This window comes from Nerophis lumbriciformis, linkage group LG03 (genome assembly GCF_033978685.3).
Source record: "Nerophis lumbriciformis linkage group LG03, RoL_Nlum_v2.1, whole genome shotgun sequence".
Lineage (NCBI taxonomy): Eukaryota > Metazoa > Chordata > Actinopteri > Syngnathiformes > Syngnathidae > Nerophis > Nerophis lumbriciformis.
In genome coordinates, this window is record NC_084550.2 from 53,414,834 (window position 1) to 53,431,417 (window position 16,584).

At 39.4% G+C, this 16,584-nt stretch overlaps 1 protein-coding gene across 1 annotated transcript in view; it reads left to right on the forward strand.

The window, feature by feature from the left end:
• Nucleotides 1–410: 410 nt before the first annotated feature.
• Nucleotides 411–16,584, forward strand: part of LOC133586940 (guanine nucleotide-binding protein G(s) subunit alpha) — a 107,404-nt gene continuing 91,230 nt past the window's right edge. The window contains exon 1 of the mRNA XM_061939403.2: nt 411–1,511. Coding sequence (XP_061795387.1) covers nt 1,373–1,511 — 139 coding nt within the window. The 5' untranslated portion in view covers nt 411–1,372. The remainder of the gene's footprint in view (nt 1,512–16,584) is intronic.

Here is a 16,584-nt window from a genome sequence, read left to right on the forward strand (position 1 = left end):
CTTGTGATTTAGGGCTATATAAATAAACATTGATTGATTGATTGATATTCAGTTATAAACATTCATTCACTTTCTTATTTCTTTCATGGATCTAAACTTTACCGCTGCCGGAATTTTTTTCTATATGTTTATTGTAATATTTTCAGAATGTGTAGGTTCTATTTTTGGCCAAAGTAAGACATAGAATACAATCTGAAGTTGCCTTTATTTTGTTAGTTTTAATGCCATGATTTTAATAGTCCGACCCGCGTGTGCACAGATTTCCCTCCATGCGGCCCCTGAGCTAAAATGAGTTTGACACCCCTGGTTTAGAACCTGGAAAGCTCGGAAAGGCAAAATACGCCGTCGTTTTATTGTGAAAGGTAACACCGGAAATCAGGCTTCGCAACCCAGAAAACTTGACCGCGTGTCCGTCGTTCCCAGGGTTCCGTGAGAGCCGTTTGCCCCACCCCACCTCTTCTTCAACGCTATCTATCTCAATGTGCAAATCTCCGAGAAAAAAAGGGTATCATTCACCGCCTTCACGCCGCCAAGGAAACATTGCGTGTGTACGGCCGACGCTTCCCCGGCAACAGGCGCGGCCCCCCTTCGGCTTGTTCCGAAATACAACAACCGCCGCGTCTACGCTGGATGAGGGCTTGAAAACACGGCGGTGGGTTCCATGTCTGCCGCCTCACATGTAAGCACCATCCACTGGGGACGACGAGGGGAACCGTAGCGGGAGGACCTCCATCCACCAACACCTGGACGTCGAGTTGCGTTCAAGGACACCCAGCCGCCTCAAGAACTGACCAAAAAACCCCAAAACAACAACAAAAAAACCCACCATCGAGGATATTTTCACGCATATAAAAGCACTGAGGGGAAGGGGCCTTTTTAAGGGGGTCTTAAACTGTCATTTTGTCGGCAAAAAGGAGAGAGTCCATCGACGGTTTTCCAGTGAAGGTGTCATTTTGAGGAAATGTTTATTTCTTCTTCACCGTCAAGCTTGAAGTGGATGTAGCCAACATGGGCTCCGGTGGATATTAAGGATAAGAGGAGGTTTCATCCATGTCCATTTCACATCCCCTGGTAGCAGATGACTTCATTGCGGATTTACAGCCCGACGTCCTTGTTGCCAGTAAATAGCCACATCCATCCATCCATCCGTCATCCATCCATCATCCATCCATCATTCAGCCACGCTGGGCCAGGAGCCTTCCACACCTCCATGTGCATCCCTCACCTTCTGAGCCGGGTCTTCCACTCTTGGGCCCGTCCAAGAATTTAGATCCCCCTTCCCCCTTTTCCTCCTCCTTTTGCCCACCCAAGTGACCACCTTTGAACCTACCATCTTGGGAATTTTTTGGGGTTTTTTGGGTCGGGGGGGAAGATGGGCTGTCTCGGCAACAGCAAGACGGAAGACCAACGGAACGAGGAGAAGGCCCAGAGGGAAGCCAACAAGAAGATCGAGAAGCAGCTGCAAAAAGACAAACAGATTTACCGGGCCACGCACCGGCTACTACTACTAGGTGGGTATGCAGTGGACCGCTTCCTAGCCTCATGGCTACTCGTCCAGGGTCCAGGATCGTGACGTGGGACCGCGGACCTTCACCGAGGTCTTGATCCTTCAGGCCCGCTAATCCACCGGGAGTACAAACACAAATTAAGGAGGTTACTTTGGGGGATTAGTAGCCTAGGAGCTGTCCTGCTCGGCCTTAATCTGAAACTGATCCCAGATTTGGACACCTTGCTAACCTAAACATCATTTAGACAATATTTGACTAGTAGATCCTTAAAAACAGCTGAGGTTAGCTAAGAACGTTGGTCGGCATTTTAAAGCCTTAAAAACAGCAGAGCGTTTTTGTCATTCGGAGGCAATTTAACTCGGGATCAGTCCTTAAAAACACCTAAAATATTAAAAATCTTTGACTGTATGTTTGCAGGAGAGCCCTAAAAACAGCTTAGTTTTTACTTGCATTTTTGACAGTAGATTCTTAAAAACTGCAAAGTGCTCCTGTCTTGTCGAGACACTTTGATCAACTTTTATGTTGTATGTTTTTTAAAACAGCAGAGCACCTAAAAGATATTTGACTGTTTGTTTTCAGGAGAGCCCTAAAAACAGCAACGTTCCCGTTGAGTTTTTACTTGCATTTTGACAGTAGATTCTTAAAAACAACAAACTGCTCCTGTCTTGTAGAGAAACTTTGATCAACTTTTATGTTGTATTTATTTAAAAACAGCAGAATGTTTGTCATCTCCGGGCTATTTACCTTGCTTGGCTTCATGCAATTGTTTTTTAAAAACAGCAGTGTTCTATAGAAGATCTTTGACTAGTACTGTATGCTTGCAGTAGATCTCTAAAAACAGCAGCGCATTCGTGTTGTATATTGTTGAGTTTTTACTTGCATATTGACAGTAGATTCTTAAAAACAGCAAAGTACTCCTGTCTTATAAAGGAACTTTGAGCAACATTTTCGCTGCATGTTTTTAAAAACAGCAGAGCTTTGACTAGTACTGTATGTTTGTATGCAGTGGACCGCTTCCTGGCCTCATGGCTACTCGTCCAGGGTCCAGGATCGTGACGTGGGCCCGCAGACCTTCACCGAGGTCTTGATCCTTCATGCCCGCTAATCCACCGGGAGTACAAACGCAAATTAAGGAGGTTACTTTGGGGGATTAGTAGCCTAGGAGCTGTCCTGCTCGGCCTTAATCTGAAACTGATCCCAGATTTGGACACCTTGCTAACCTAAACATCATTTAGACAATCTTTGACTAGTAGATCCTTAAAAACAGCCAAGCTTATCTAAGAACGTTGATCGGCATTTTAAAGCTTTAAAAACAGCAGAGCGTTTTTGTCATTCAAAGGTAATTTAACTCGGCATCGGTCATTAAAAACACCTAAAACATTAAAAATCTTTGACTGTATGTTTGAAGGAGAGCCCTAAAAACAGCTTAGTTTTTACTTGCACTTTTGACAGTAGATTCTTAAAAACAGCAAAGTGCTCCTGTCTTGTCGAGAAACTTTGATCAACTTTTATGTTGTATGTTTTTTAAAACAGCAGAGCACCTAAAAGCTATTTGACTGTATGTTTTCAGGAGAGCCCTAAAAACAGCAACGCTCCCATTGAGTTTTTACTTGCATTTTGATAGTAGATTCTTAAAAACAACAAACTGCTCCTGTCTTGTAGAGAAACTTTGATCAACTTTTATGTTGTATTTATTTAAAAACAGCAGAATGTTTGTCATCTCCGGGCTATTTACCTTGCTTGGCTTCATGCAATTGTTTTTTAAAAACAGCAGTGTTCTATAGAAGATCTTTGACTAGTACTGTATGCTTGCAGTAGATCTCTAAAAACAGCAGCGCATTCGTGTTGTATATTGTTGAGTTTTTACTTGCATATTGACAGTAGATTCTTAAAAACAGCAAAGTACTCCTGTCTTATAAAGGAACTTTGAGCAACATTTTCGCTGCATGTTTTTAAAAACAGCAGAGCTTTGACTAGTACTGTATGTTTGTATGCAGTGGACCGCTTCCTGGCCTCATGGCTACTCGTCCAGGGTCCAGGATCGTGACGTGGGCCCGCAGACCTTCACCGAGGTCTTGATCCTTCATGCCCGCTAATCCACCGGGAGTACAAACGCAAATTAAGGAGGTTACTTTGGGGGATTAGTAGCCTAGGAGCTGTCCTGCTCGGCCTTAATCTGAAACTGATCCCAGATTTGGACACCTTGCTAACCTAAACATCATTTAGACAATCTTTGACTAGTAGATCCTTAAAAACAGCCAAGCTTATCTAAGAACGTTGATCGGCATTTTAAAGCTTTAAAAACAGCAGAGCGTTTTTGTCATTCAAAGGTAATTTAACTCGGCATCGGTCATTAAAAACACCTAAAACATTAAAAATCTTTGACTGTATGTTTGCAGGAGAGCCCTAAAAACAGCTTAGTTTTTACTTGCACTTTTGACAGTAGATTCTTAAAAACAGCAAAGTGCTCCTGTCTTGTCGAGAAACTTTGATCAACTTTTATGTTGTATGTTTTTTAAAACAGCAGAGCACCTAAAAGCTATTTGACTGTATGTTTTCAGGAGAGCCCTAAAAACAGCAACGCTCCCATTGAGTTTTTACTTGCATTTTGATAGTAGATTCTTAAAAACAACAAACTGCTCCTGTCTTGTAGAGAAACTTTGATCAACTTTTATGTTGTATTTATTTAAAAACAGCAGAATGTTTGTCATCTCCGGGCTATTTACCTTGTTGGCTTCATGCAATTGTTTTTTAAAAACAGCAGAGAACTTGTGTTTTAAAGAAGATATTTGACTAGTACTGTATGTTTGCAGTAGATCTCTAAAAACAGCAGCGCATTCGTGTTGTATATTGTTGAGTTTTTACTTGCATTTTGACAGTAGACTCTTAGAAACAGCAAAGTACTCCTGTCTTATAAAGGAACTTTGAGCAACATTTTCCCTGCATGTTTTTAAAAACAGCAGAGCTTTGACTAGTACTGTATGTTTGTATGCAGTGGACCGCTTCCTGGCCTCATGGCTACTTGTCCAGGGTCCAGGATCGTGACGTGGGCCCGCAGACCTTCACCGAGGTCTTGATCCTTCAGGCCCGCTAATCCGCCGGGAGTACAAACACAAATTAAGGAGGTTACTTTGGGGGATTAGTAGCCTAGGAGCTGTCCTGCTCGGCCTTAATCTGAAACTGATCCCAGATTTGGACACCTTGCTAACCTAAACATCATTTAGACAATATTTGACTAGTAGATCCTTAAAAACAGCTGAGGTTAGCTAAGAACGTTGGTCGGCATTTTAAAGCCTTAAAAACAGCAGAGCGTTTTTGTCATTCGGAGGCAATTTAACTCGGGATCAGTCCTTAAAAACACCTAAAATATTAAAAATCTTTGACTGTATGTTTGCAGGAGAGCCCTAAAAACAGCTTAGTTTTTACTTGCATTTTTGACAGTAGATTCTTAAAAACTGCAAAGTGCTCCTGTCTTGTCGAGACACTTTGATCAACTTTTATGTTGTATGTTTTTTAAAACAGCAGAGCACCTAAAAGATATTTGACTGTTTGTTTTCAGGAGAGCCCTAAAAACAGCAACGTTCCCGTTGAGTTTTTACTTGCATTTTGACAGTAGATTCTTAAAAACAACAAACTGCTCCTGTCTTGTAGAGAAACTTTGATCAACTTTTATGTTGTATTTATTTAAAAACAGCAGAATGTTTGTCATCTCCGGGCTATTTACCTTGCTTGGCTTCATGCAATTGTTTTTTAAAAACAGCAGTGTTCTATAGAAGATCTTTGACTAGTACTGTATGCTTGCAGTAGATCTCTAAAAACAGCAGCGCATTCGTGTTGTATATTGTTGAGTTTTTACTTGCATATTGACAGTAGATTCTTAAAAACAGCAAAGTACTCCTGTCTTATAAAGGAACTTTGAGCAACATTTTCGCTGCATGTTTTTAAAAACAGCAGAGCTTTGACTAGTACTGTATGTTTGTATGCAGTGGACCGCTTCCTGGCCTCATGGCTACTCGTCCAGGGTCCAGGATCGTGACGTGGGCCCGCAGACCTTCACCGAGGTCTTGATCCTTCATGCCCGCTAATCCACCGGGAGTACAAACGCAAATTAAGGAGGTTACTTTGGGGGATTAGTAGCCTAGGAGCTGTCCTGCTCGGCCTTAATCTGAAACTGATCCCAGATTTGGACACCTTGCTAACCTAAACATCATTTAGACAATCTTTGACTAGTAGATCCTTAAAAACAGCCAAGCTTATCTAAGAACGTTGATCGGCATTTTAAAGCTTTAAAAACAGCAGAGCGTTTTTGTCATTCAAAGGCAATTTAACTCGGGATCGGTCATTAAAAACACCTAAAACATTAAAAATCTTTGACTGTATGTTTGCAGGAGAGCCCTAAAAACAGCTTAGTTTTTACTTGGACTTTTGACAGTAGATTCTTAAAAACAGCAAAGTGCTCCTCTCTTGTCGAGAAACTTTGATCAACTTTTATGTTGTATGTTTTTTAAAACAGCAGAGCACCTAAAAGATATTTGACTGTATGTTTTCAGGAGAGCCCTAAAAACAGCAACGCTCCCATTGAGTTTTTACTTGCATTTTGATAGTAGATTCTTAAAAACAACAAACTGCTCCTGTCTTGTAGAGAAACTTTGATCAACTTTTATGTTGTATTTATTTAAAAACAGCAGAATGTTTGTCATCTCCGGGCTATTTACCTTGTTGGCTTCATGCAATTGTTTTTTAAAAACAGCAGAGAACTTGTGTTTTAAAGAAGATATTTGACTAGTACTGTATGTTTGCAGTAGATCTCTAAAAACAGCAGCACATTCGTGTTGTATATTGTTGAGTTTTTACTTGCATTTTGACAGTAGACTCTTAGAAACAGCAAAGTACTCCTGTCTTATAAAGGAACTTTGAGCAACATTTTCGCTGCATGTTTTTAAAAACAGCAGAGCTTTGACTAGTACTGTATGTTTGTATGCAGTGGACCGCTTCCTGGCCTCATGGCTACTCGTCCAGGGTCCAGGATCGTGACGTGGGCCCGCAGACCTTCACCGAGGTCTTGATCCTTCAGGCCCGCTAATCCGCCGGGAGTACAAACACAAATTAAGGAGGTTATTATGGGGGATTAGTAGCCTAGGAGCTGTCCTGCTCGGCCTTAATCTGAAACTGATCCCAGATTTGGACACCTTGCTAACCTAAACATCATTTAGACAGTCTTCGACTAGTAGATCCTTAAAAACAGCCAAGCTTATCTAAGAACGTTGATCTGCATTTTAAAGCTTAAAAACAGCAGAGCGTTTTTGACATTCAAAGGCAATTTAACTCGGGATTGGTCCTTAAAAACACCTACAAGATTAAAAATTTTTGACTGTATGTTTGCAGGAGAGCCCTAAAAACAGCTTAGTTTTTACTTGCACTTTTGACAGTAGATTCTTAAAAACAGCAAAGTGCTCCTGTCTTGTCGAGAAACTTTGATCAACTTTTATGTTGTATGTTTTTTAAAACAGCAGAGCACCTAAAAGATATTTGACTGTATGTTTTCAGGAGAGCCCTAAAAACAGCAACGCTCTCGTTCGAGTTTTTACTTGCATTTTGACAGTAGATTCTTAAAAACAACAAACTGCTCCTGTCTTGTAGAGAAACTTTGATCAACTTTTATGTTGTATTTGTTTAAAAACAGCAGAATGTTTGTCATCTTCGGGCTATTTACCTTGTTGGCTTCATGCAATTGTTTTTTAAAAACAGCAGAGAACTTGTGTTTTATAGAAGATATTTGACTAGTACTGTATGTTTGCAGTAGATCTCTAAAAACAGCAGCGCATTCGTGTCATATATTGTTGAGTTTTTACTTGCATATTGACAGTAGAGTCTTAAAAACAGCAAAGTACTCCTGTCTTATAAAGGAACTTTGAGCGACATTTTCGCTGCATGTTTTTAAAAACAGCAGAGCTTTGACTAGTACTGTATGTTTGTATGCAGTGGACCGCTTCCTGGCCTCATGGCTACTTGTCCAGGGTCCAGGATCGTGACGTGGGCCCGCGGACCTTCACCGAGGTCTTGATCCTTCAGGCCCGCTAATCCGCCGGGAGTACAAACGCAAATTAAGGAGGTTATTATGGGGGATTAGTAGCCTAGGAGCTGTCCTGCTCGGCCTTAATCTGAAACTGATCCCAGATTTGGACACCTTGCTAACCTAAACATCATTTGGACAATCTTTGACTAGTAGATCCTTAAAAACAGCCAAGCTTAGCTAAGAACGTTGATTGGCATTTTAGCTTTAAAAACAGCAGAGCGTTTTTGTCCTTTAGAGGCAATTTAACTCGGGATCGGTCCTTAAAAACACCTAAAGGATAAAATATCTTTAACTGTATGTTTGCAGGAGAGCCCTAAAAACAGCAAAGTTTTTATTAGCATTTTGACAGTAGACTCTTACAAACAGCAAAGCACTCCTCTCTTATAAAGGAACTTTGAGCAACATTTTCGCTGCATGTTTTTAAAAACAGCAGAGCTTTGACTAGTACTGTATGTTTGCAGTAGACCTCTAAAAACAGCTGTGCATTCCTGTCATATACTGTAGAGTTTTACTTGCATTTTGACAGTAGATCCTTAAAAACAGCAAAGTGCTCCTGTCTTGTAGAGAAACTTTGATCAACTTTTATGTTGTATGTTTTTAAAAACTACCAGAATGTTTTTCATCTCTAGGATATTTACTTTGGCTTCATGCAATTGTTTTAAAAAACAGCAGAGTGTTCTATAGAAGATCTTCGACTAGTACTGTATGTTTGCAGTAGATCTCTAAAAACAGCAGTGCATTCGTGTCGTATATTGTTGAGTTTTTATTTGCATTTTGACAGTAGACTCTTAAAAACCAGCAAAGCACTCCTGTCTTATAAAGGAACTTTGAGCAACATTTTCGCTGCATGTTTTTAAAAACAGCAGAGCTTTGACTAGTACTGTATGTTTGCAGTAGACCTCTAAAAACAGCTGTGCATTCCTGTCATATACTGTAAGAGTTTTACTTGCATTTTGACAGGAGATCCTTAAAAACAGCAAAGTGCTCCTGTCTAGTAGAGAAACTTTGATCAACTTTTATGTTGTATGTTTTTAAAAACTAGCAGAATGTTTTTCATCTCTAGGATATTTACCTTGGCTTCATGCAATTGTTTTAAAGAACAGCAGAGTGTTCTATAGAATATATTTGACTAGTACTGTATGTTTGCAGTAGATCTCTAAAAACAGCAGCGCATTCGTGTCGTATATTGTTGAGTTTTTATTTGCATTTTGACAGTAGACTCTTAAAAACAGCAAAGCACTCCTGTCTTATAAAGGAATTTGAGCAACATTTTCGCTGCATGTTTTTAAAAACAGCAGAGCTTTGATGACACTGTGTGTTTGCAGTAGAGCTCTAAAAACAGCTGCGTAGAGTTATACTTGCATTTTGACAGTAGATCCTTAAAAACAGCAAAGTGCTCCTGTCTTAAAGAGAAACTTTGATCAACATTTTTACTGCACTTTTTTTTTAAAACAATTTTTGTCATTTTAAAAACAGCATTATTATTTGATCAACATTTTTGCTGCATGTTTTTAAAAACAGCCCACGTTTTTGGCATCTCAAAGCTTTGTAACTGGTCCATGCAGCTGGTCCGTAAAAACAGCAGAGCGCTTGTGTTATGAGGAGCTTTGACTAGTACTGTAAAGGTCAAAAACAGCAGTGTGCTCCTGTCATATACTGACCAGTACTGTAGAGTTGTACTTGCATTTTCACAATAGATCCTTAAAAACAGCAAAGTGCTCATGTCTTATAGAGAGAAACTTTGATCAACATTTTTGTTGTGTTTTTAAAAAAAGAAAGAAAAGAAAAGCAGAGCACTCCTGTATTGTAGATAGATCTTTGACTCGCGTTTTGACAGTAGATCCTTAAAAACAGCAGAGTGCTCCTGTTTTATGAGGCACTTGGACAGCTTTGATTGCCATTGTTGCTGCCGAACAGCAGAGCGCTTCTGTCATATGGAGGATCTTTAACTAACGTTAATGCAGTCCGTCCTTGAAAACAGCAGAGCACTCCTGGCTTGTAGAGGATCTTTGACTGTTTATGCTGCCAGGCCTTGAAAATAGCACAACTTTTCTGTTAAACAGAGGATCTTTGACTAGTATTTTTGTAGGAGAGTCCTCCTGTAATATACAGGCTCTTTTACTCATATTGTTTGTCTTTTATCACCCAAAAACGCAGAATGTTTCTGTCATGATTGTAGAGGATCTTTGACAAAAAAAATTGTAGTAGGTACCATAAAAATAGCAAAATGTTCCTGCATGTAGAAGATCTTTGACTAGGTTATTTTTAGTAGATTATAAAATCAGTGCTTTTGTCATATAGAGCAGTGTTTCTTAACCATTGTTGGGGCTGCCAAAAAATATCTATTTCTCAGCTGTCATCCGTATGGGCCGCACCATTACTCAGTTGCAATACATTTTTCCACCACTAGTGGCAGTAATGACAATATCAAACAAAAACACTGCAGCTGAAATCATAGAGAGGTTTCTTAAGCGTAACAATTACGACTAAAGTGGTGAAGCTGTATTTTCATTTGCACTTTAATTTTATTGACAGATTAGTTAAGAAACATATAATTATTATTCATTTAGTTTATTTATTTCAGCACAATGTAAAGAAGAATTGTCAGTTATTTATGAGCCCCTACTTATGCAGTACAGCAGTGTTTTTCAACGTGGGAGATGATCTAATTTCACTTATTTGGGTTAAAAATATTTTTTGCAAATCAGTAATTATAGTCTTCAAATTATGTGTTGTTGAGTGTCGGCAGAGTAACCGTGTAATACTCTTCCATATCAGTAGGTGGCAGCCTTTAGTTACGGTAATTGCTTTGTAGATGTCGGAAACAGCGGGAGGCAGTGTGCAGGTAAAAAGGTGTCTAATGCTTAAACCAAAAATAAACAAAAGGTGAGTGCCCCTAAGAAAGGGCATTGAAGCTTAGGGAAGGCTATGCAGAACGAAACTAAAACTGAACTGGCTACAAAGTAAACAAAAACAGAATGCTGGACGACAGCAAAGACTTATAGCGTGTGGAGCAGCAGACGGCGTCCACAAAGTACATTCGAATATGACATGACAATCAACAATGTCCACACAGAGAAGGATAAAAACTACTGAAATATTCTTGATTGCTAAAACAAAGTAGATGCGGGAAATATCACTCAAAGGAAGACATGAAACTGCTACAGGAAAATACCAAAAAAACAGAAAAAGCCACCAAAATAGAAGCACAAGACAATAACTAAAACACTACACACAAGAAAACAGCAAAAAAAGTCAAAATAAGTCAGGGCATGATGTGACAGGTGGCGACAGTACCCCTACTTTGAGACAAGAGCTATATTGATGCATGGTTGGTTATGTTTTAAAGTCATATCCAACAATTGCGACAACGACTTTTTACTGTCAACTGAGTTTTGTTTTTTAATGATTTCTGCTGGTGGTGTGCCTCTGGATTTTTTCAACGAAAAAATGTGCCTTGGCTCAAAAAAGGATGAAAAACACTGCAGTACAGTATATCTGGTTAGAACTTCCTTTTCTAAGCAGCCTGGTAACGCATGGCTTCATAGCATTTGACAAGGTTTATCCTGTTAAACTGTAAGTAGGTTAGATATAAATATTAAATATGATTAAAATTTAAGAGTAAGATGACTAATTCGTTGTAAATATTTGAGTGGGCCCTTGGCTGTTGTAGGTTAAAAAGGTTAAGAGCCCCTGATTTAGAAGGTCTTTGACTGGAATATTTTCCAATAGATCCTTAAAAAACAGCAGTTTGTCCCTTTCATGAGGAGGCTCTTTGACAATTTTTTTTCTATTGCAGCCAGTCCATAAAAACACCACAGTGCTCCTGGGTTGCAGCCATGATTCTACCCTTTGGAAGATTTGAGAAAACACTTGTTCGCGACATTTGCCTTGAGGCCCAGGATGCAGTCCTGCTATTCTGGCGGGAGTATAAGTGCAAAAGTAACCAGTTTTTGTACTTTTAGGGGATTAGTCGGCTAACGACTTTGTTGTTCAGCCTTAATCTGAAACTGATCCCAGAATTGACCACCTATTAACTTAAACCGCAGGACGGAAGCGCGTTTTACTTCCACAGTAGACCATGTTGGCATCAAGACGTGTAGTGTGTTGATGACCTGTTTGAGTTTAAATCTGTGGTTTCAATGACGGTTAAGTCATTTTAGTAAAAAAGTACAGTTTGTGAAGACGCACGGACAGAAGCAGCCATTTTTTTTAAAAATGGTTTGCGAATTTTGTAAACAAAAAGACAAAGTTGGTATTTTTTTATTTACTAAATCCTAAGGGTGTAACGTTACACAAAAATGTCGGTTCGGTACGTACCTCAGTTTAGAGGTCACGGTTCGGTTCATTTTTGGTACAGTAAGAAAACAACAAAATATAAATTTTTTGGTTATTTATTTACCAAATTTGCAAAATCTTCCACCAAAAATATTTTTCTTAGTGGAATATTTGATGTGAAGTAATCGGAACCTTGGATAGGTCAATAATTCATAATAACATTGATTTTGATTCAATATTATGTTTTGAGCAATGACAGTTTGAAAGAAAAAAAAAACAGCTTTGTTTTATTAGTCAACATTGCAACTTTTTCTAAATTACATTTCACCTTTAAGTTTTTTTATTTCACTTTTGTTATGTTTTTGTTTGTTTAAATAGTATTTTTAGAATGCGCCGTGGGCCTTTAAAACATTAGCTGTGGGCCGCAAATGGCCTCCGGGGCACACTTTTGACACCCCTGCCATAGATAATAAAAAATTAAATCTGATAAATCTATGGATAAATAGCAAAGCCTGGCGACGCAAGCGCGTTTATCATAACTCTCTCTCTGTCTCTGCCCCTCCCTCACCAATGCAGCTGCGCACCTTCACAATTTGTTTTGTTTTTAACCCCTTCTTAACCCTGAACGTACATTGAAAATACACGCAACCCTAACTCAAAATGCCGGACATTTGAGGCATTTAAGAAACTCCGCCCCGGACAGCCCCGCAAAAGAGGACTTGTCCGGTGAAAAGAGGACGTATTGTCAGTCTATCGTAGCCTGTTAGCTGCTAGCATACCGTGTGTTTTGCCTCGGTGTGCATTGTTTACACAACGTGCATTACGCTACTTAATATGTCCGTGTGGAAACTCGTTCGGTACACCTCCGAAGCGAACCGAAACCCCCGTACCGAAACGGTTCAATACAAATAGACGTACCGTTACACCCCTACTAAATCCTCATGAGGCTTATTCCAGAGGTTTGAAACATCTGCTCTAACTCCTTATTTTGCGGGTTTTTTATGCCGCAAATATTTAGTCCTATTACAAACTCCTAGCGCAGACTGCAAGGCAGGATTTGTTTGCTTTTATGCCAGCAGAGGACGGTGTAAATGGCGTCATCGCCGTGTCATCGTATTATTGCTTGGATTTACAGTACATGACGTCATGTCCAGCTCACGTCTGGCTCATTAAATATGCGCGGTGGTCAAGCCAGCGTCTGTTCTCTATGGGTGCTGGGCGCCATTTAGCCTTTCTCAAAGAAAAATGGCTTATGCTTGTTTTGTTTTTGGCTGTAAGAACCGTTCAAATCGTGAAAAGGATAAACGTTTCTTCAGAGTCCTTCGAGAGGTAATCAAGAAGAGCAAAACAGTGCAAGTTTTTACCAAACAACGACGTGAAAAGTCGCACGCACTTCAGAGCAACGGAGCACAGTCGAAGAACGCACGGGTTTGCAGTGATCACTTCGGTAAGGATTTATTTGATATACTTTTAACGGTTATTATTTCCCATTTAAGTATTATCTTGATATTATTTATATTTCCTAAACACATGTTAGCTACGAGTATTTCAATAAGCACCAACTCGGTGAGTCTAAATAAAAGAAAGCAACTGTAAGCATAACCTAAAAGAGTTAAGCTTTTACCAAAGGCAGCAATCATATACTGTATGAAGTTTCCAGTGCATACACAATGTTGACATCTATAGTTATATTTTTGATAAAGACGGGGAAAAACATGCATACTCGTAAACAGCTCGTGTAACAACGACAACTACTAAGATGGCTGTAGACACGCAGTTAAATCATGAAATGCAACCTTCCTCGAGCAAAAACTATGCATATTTATTAGGGGTGTAACGGTACACAAAAATTTCGGTTCGGTACGTACCTCGGTTTAGAGGTCACGGTTCAGTTCATTTTCGGTACAGTAAGAAAACAACAAAATATAAATGTTTTGGTTATTTATTTACCAAATTTGTAAACAATGACTTTTTCCTTTTAACATTGGGAACACTATAATAATTCTGTCCACGTTAATCAACATTAAACTGCCTCAAGTTGTTGCTCAGATTAAATACAATGACAAAACTTTTCTTCTCCATATAAAAAGTGCAACATTAAACAGTTTCAAGTCAACTCATCATGCTTAATTTATTACAACATTTGGGAAGCCTGTAGTTGATTTTTATTATATAAATGTTATATTTTTATCAACTTGTGATAGCAGGGACCCTGCCATTCAAAACTAGGCTGCTGCATTACTAATGATTAATGTAACTATAGCTGAAAAAATGGTACAATAGCAATAGGAGAGACTATTCATCCCTGAACACCATGGAGTTCATGTAGGCTTAATGATGCAGTTACATTATTATATCAACTATCAGAGACAGAAACTCTTCATTTAACATAATGTCCTTTTTTGCTGCTTCAACACAGAAAAAGGTAAAGTGAAATAACAGACAGACAGGGCTTTGCTGTCCGTAACACACACACACACACGCACACACACACATACACACACAGCAATATGAGCTAACCATACGCTAAAAGCGAATTAGTCTTCACCTCAAGCCAGGACTGCGAGCGAGCTGAGCTGCCTTTTATATTTCTAGAAGGTCAACGGACTCATAGTGATGTTACTAGTAGTTGACTGGGAGGTGTTTATTATAGTTTGGGGAGAGTCCGCTGCCTGATGCTTACCTGCTAAACGCTAAGCACTGACTACATGCGCTCTGAATACGCACTGCTGATTGGCTGTTACCGCTCTGAATCCGCACTGCTGATTGGCTGTTACCGCTCTGTTTGTAACCAATCAGATGGTTGTGTGGGTGGGACAATGCAGGGTGCTGTGTAGAGTACTGACAGAGACAGAGGCAGAAGGAAGCGGAGGTGGCTACTTAATATGTTCGTGTGGTAACTCGTTCGGTACACCTCCGAACCAAACCGAAACCCCCTTACCGAAACGGTTCAATACAAATACACGTACCGTTACACCCCTAATATTTATCCGGAAGAGTCTTGATACCAATGTCCTTGACACAGCCACACACACAAGTTGTAGACTTCCATGCTTTTCCAAGTTTTCATCTGTTTTGTCGTGCAAAATGGTGTCTGGAGCACAATAGTTCGATATATCTGGGAACTTCTCCGAAAAAACTTTTTTTGATCAAGTGTAGGGATCTATTCCATTGCATAGTTAGATGTTTTGCTGGTATCTGCTTTTTGCAGGAAGATCCAGGTCCCTTGCATACTCAGATAGTTTGCACACTTCTTGCCGCACAACCGCCATCTTGGCTTGGTTGACCACCACTTTTTTTCACTTCCGGGAAGAAGTCACGTCCCAATACAATCCATAGGCAATGACACATGTATAAGTATTTTTCAAAGCAAAATACAAAAAATGGTCATTTAATCTGTATATTTTCAGCAAATTTCTTGCTGATATTTACAGTTCGGTCTGTGTACGATTGTTCCCCTAAGTTTTTACGAGGTGGCTTTGCATAAATATGTCATGTTCTTTCCCAAATATGCTCCAAATGGTTTTACGTTTGTCCAAGTCTGCCTCTGTAAATTGTTGCTTAATTTGGATCTGGTGAGGATACAAATGAAGACCCGATTTAAAGGGCACCTATTATGCAAAACAAACTTTTCTTAGCGATTGGTACCTGTTTTTGTGTATTAGGGATCTGCATAAGTCCTAAAAATGTAAAATTAAAACCATGGAGGCATGGCGGAGATATTTATAAAACAAGCTTGTCTTCCTTCATACTTCCTCCAAATGAACTGTTTGGAATTTGCACAGTTTGTGACGTTTTCCTATTGGTGACGTCAGCGGATATTGCCATTAATGGTAAAGTTTTACAATGACTAGCTTTGCGCGAGTCCGCCATTGTAGTCCGACGTTGTAGTCAATAAATTTCTTCTTTTTCTCTACCCTCTTGTTGTGGTGCAGACTGGCTCGTACATGCACATGCATCCTCCGGTCTTGCCATTTCTAATACAAAGTAGCGGATAGTTCGAACTTATATCAGCCAGTCGACTCAATATTGATGTGCTAAAAACTACAACATGGCTGAGGTGGAGAAGACGCAGTCAAAATGGAGGCAGGTATATAAGACCGCCCACAAAACGGCGCATCATGAAGAGACGGACAGAAAGCGTCTTCAAGACGGTCTGTAAGACATAATATATGCAAATATTTTGACCGAAGAACCTCCATTACATGTTACGTAGACCACAAAGTAGTGTTTTAAATCCAGGGAAAAAATCATAACATGACACCTTAAGGACACGCCACAAAAACAAATAGATTCCCAGCTTGTGAGTTTGTTGGTTTAAGTCAGGGGTCGGCAACCCAAAACGTTGAAAGAGCCATATTGGACCAAAAATACAAAAAACAAATCTGTCTGGATCCGCAAAAAATTAAAAGTCTTATATAAGTGTTATAATGAAGGCAACACATGACGTAAGTGTCTATATTAGCTATATTAACCTACCATCAAAATGACTTTAAAAGTCTTATAGTGTTATAATGAAGACAACACATGATGTAAGTGTCTATATTAGCTATATTAGCCTACTATCAAAATGACTGTGTCGCAGGCTGAATCAAATCTTCGTTGACAGAAATGTTGAAATATATTATTTATTCTACACATTTTTACAACATTAGAAACCATTAGTAAATCAGAGGCTACCCAGAAGGTGAAATAACTCCTGGAAATGACTGACTTTTAATG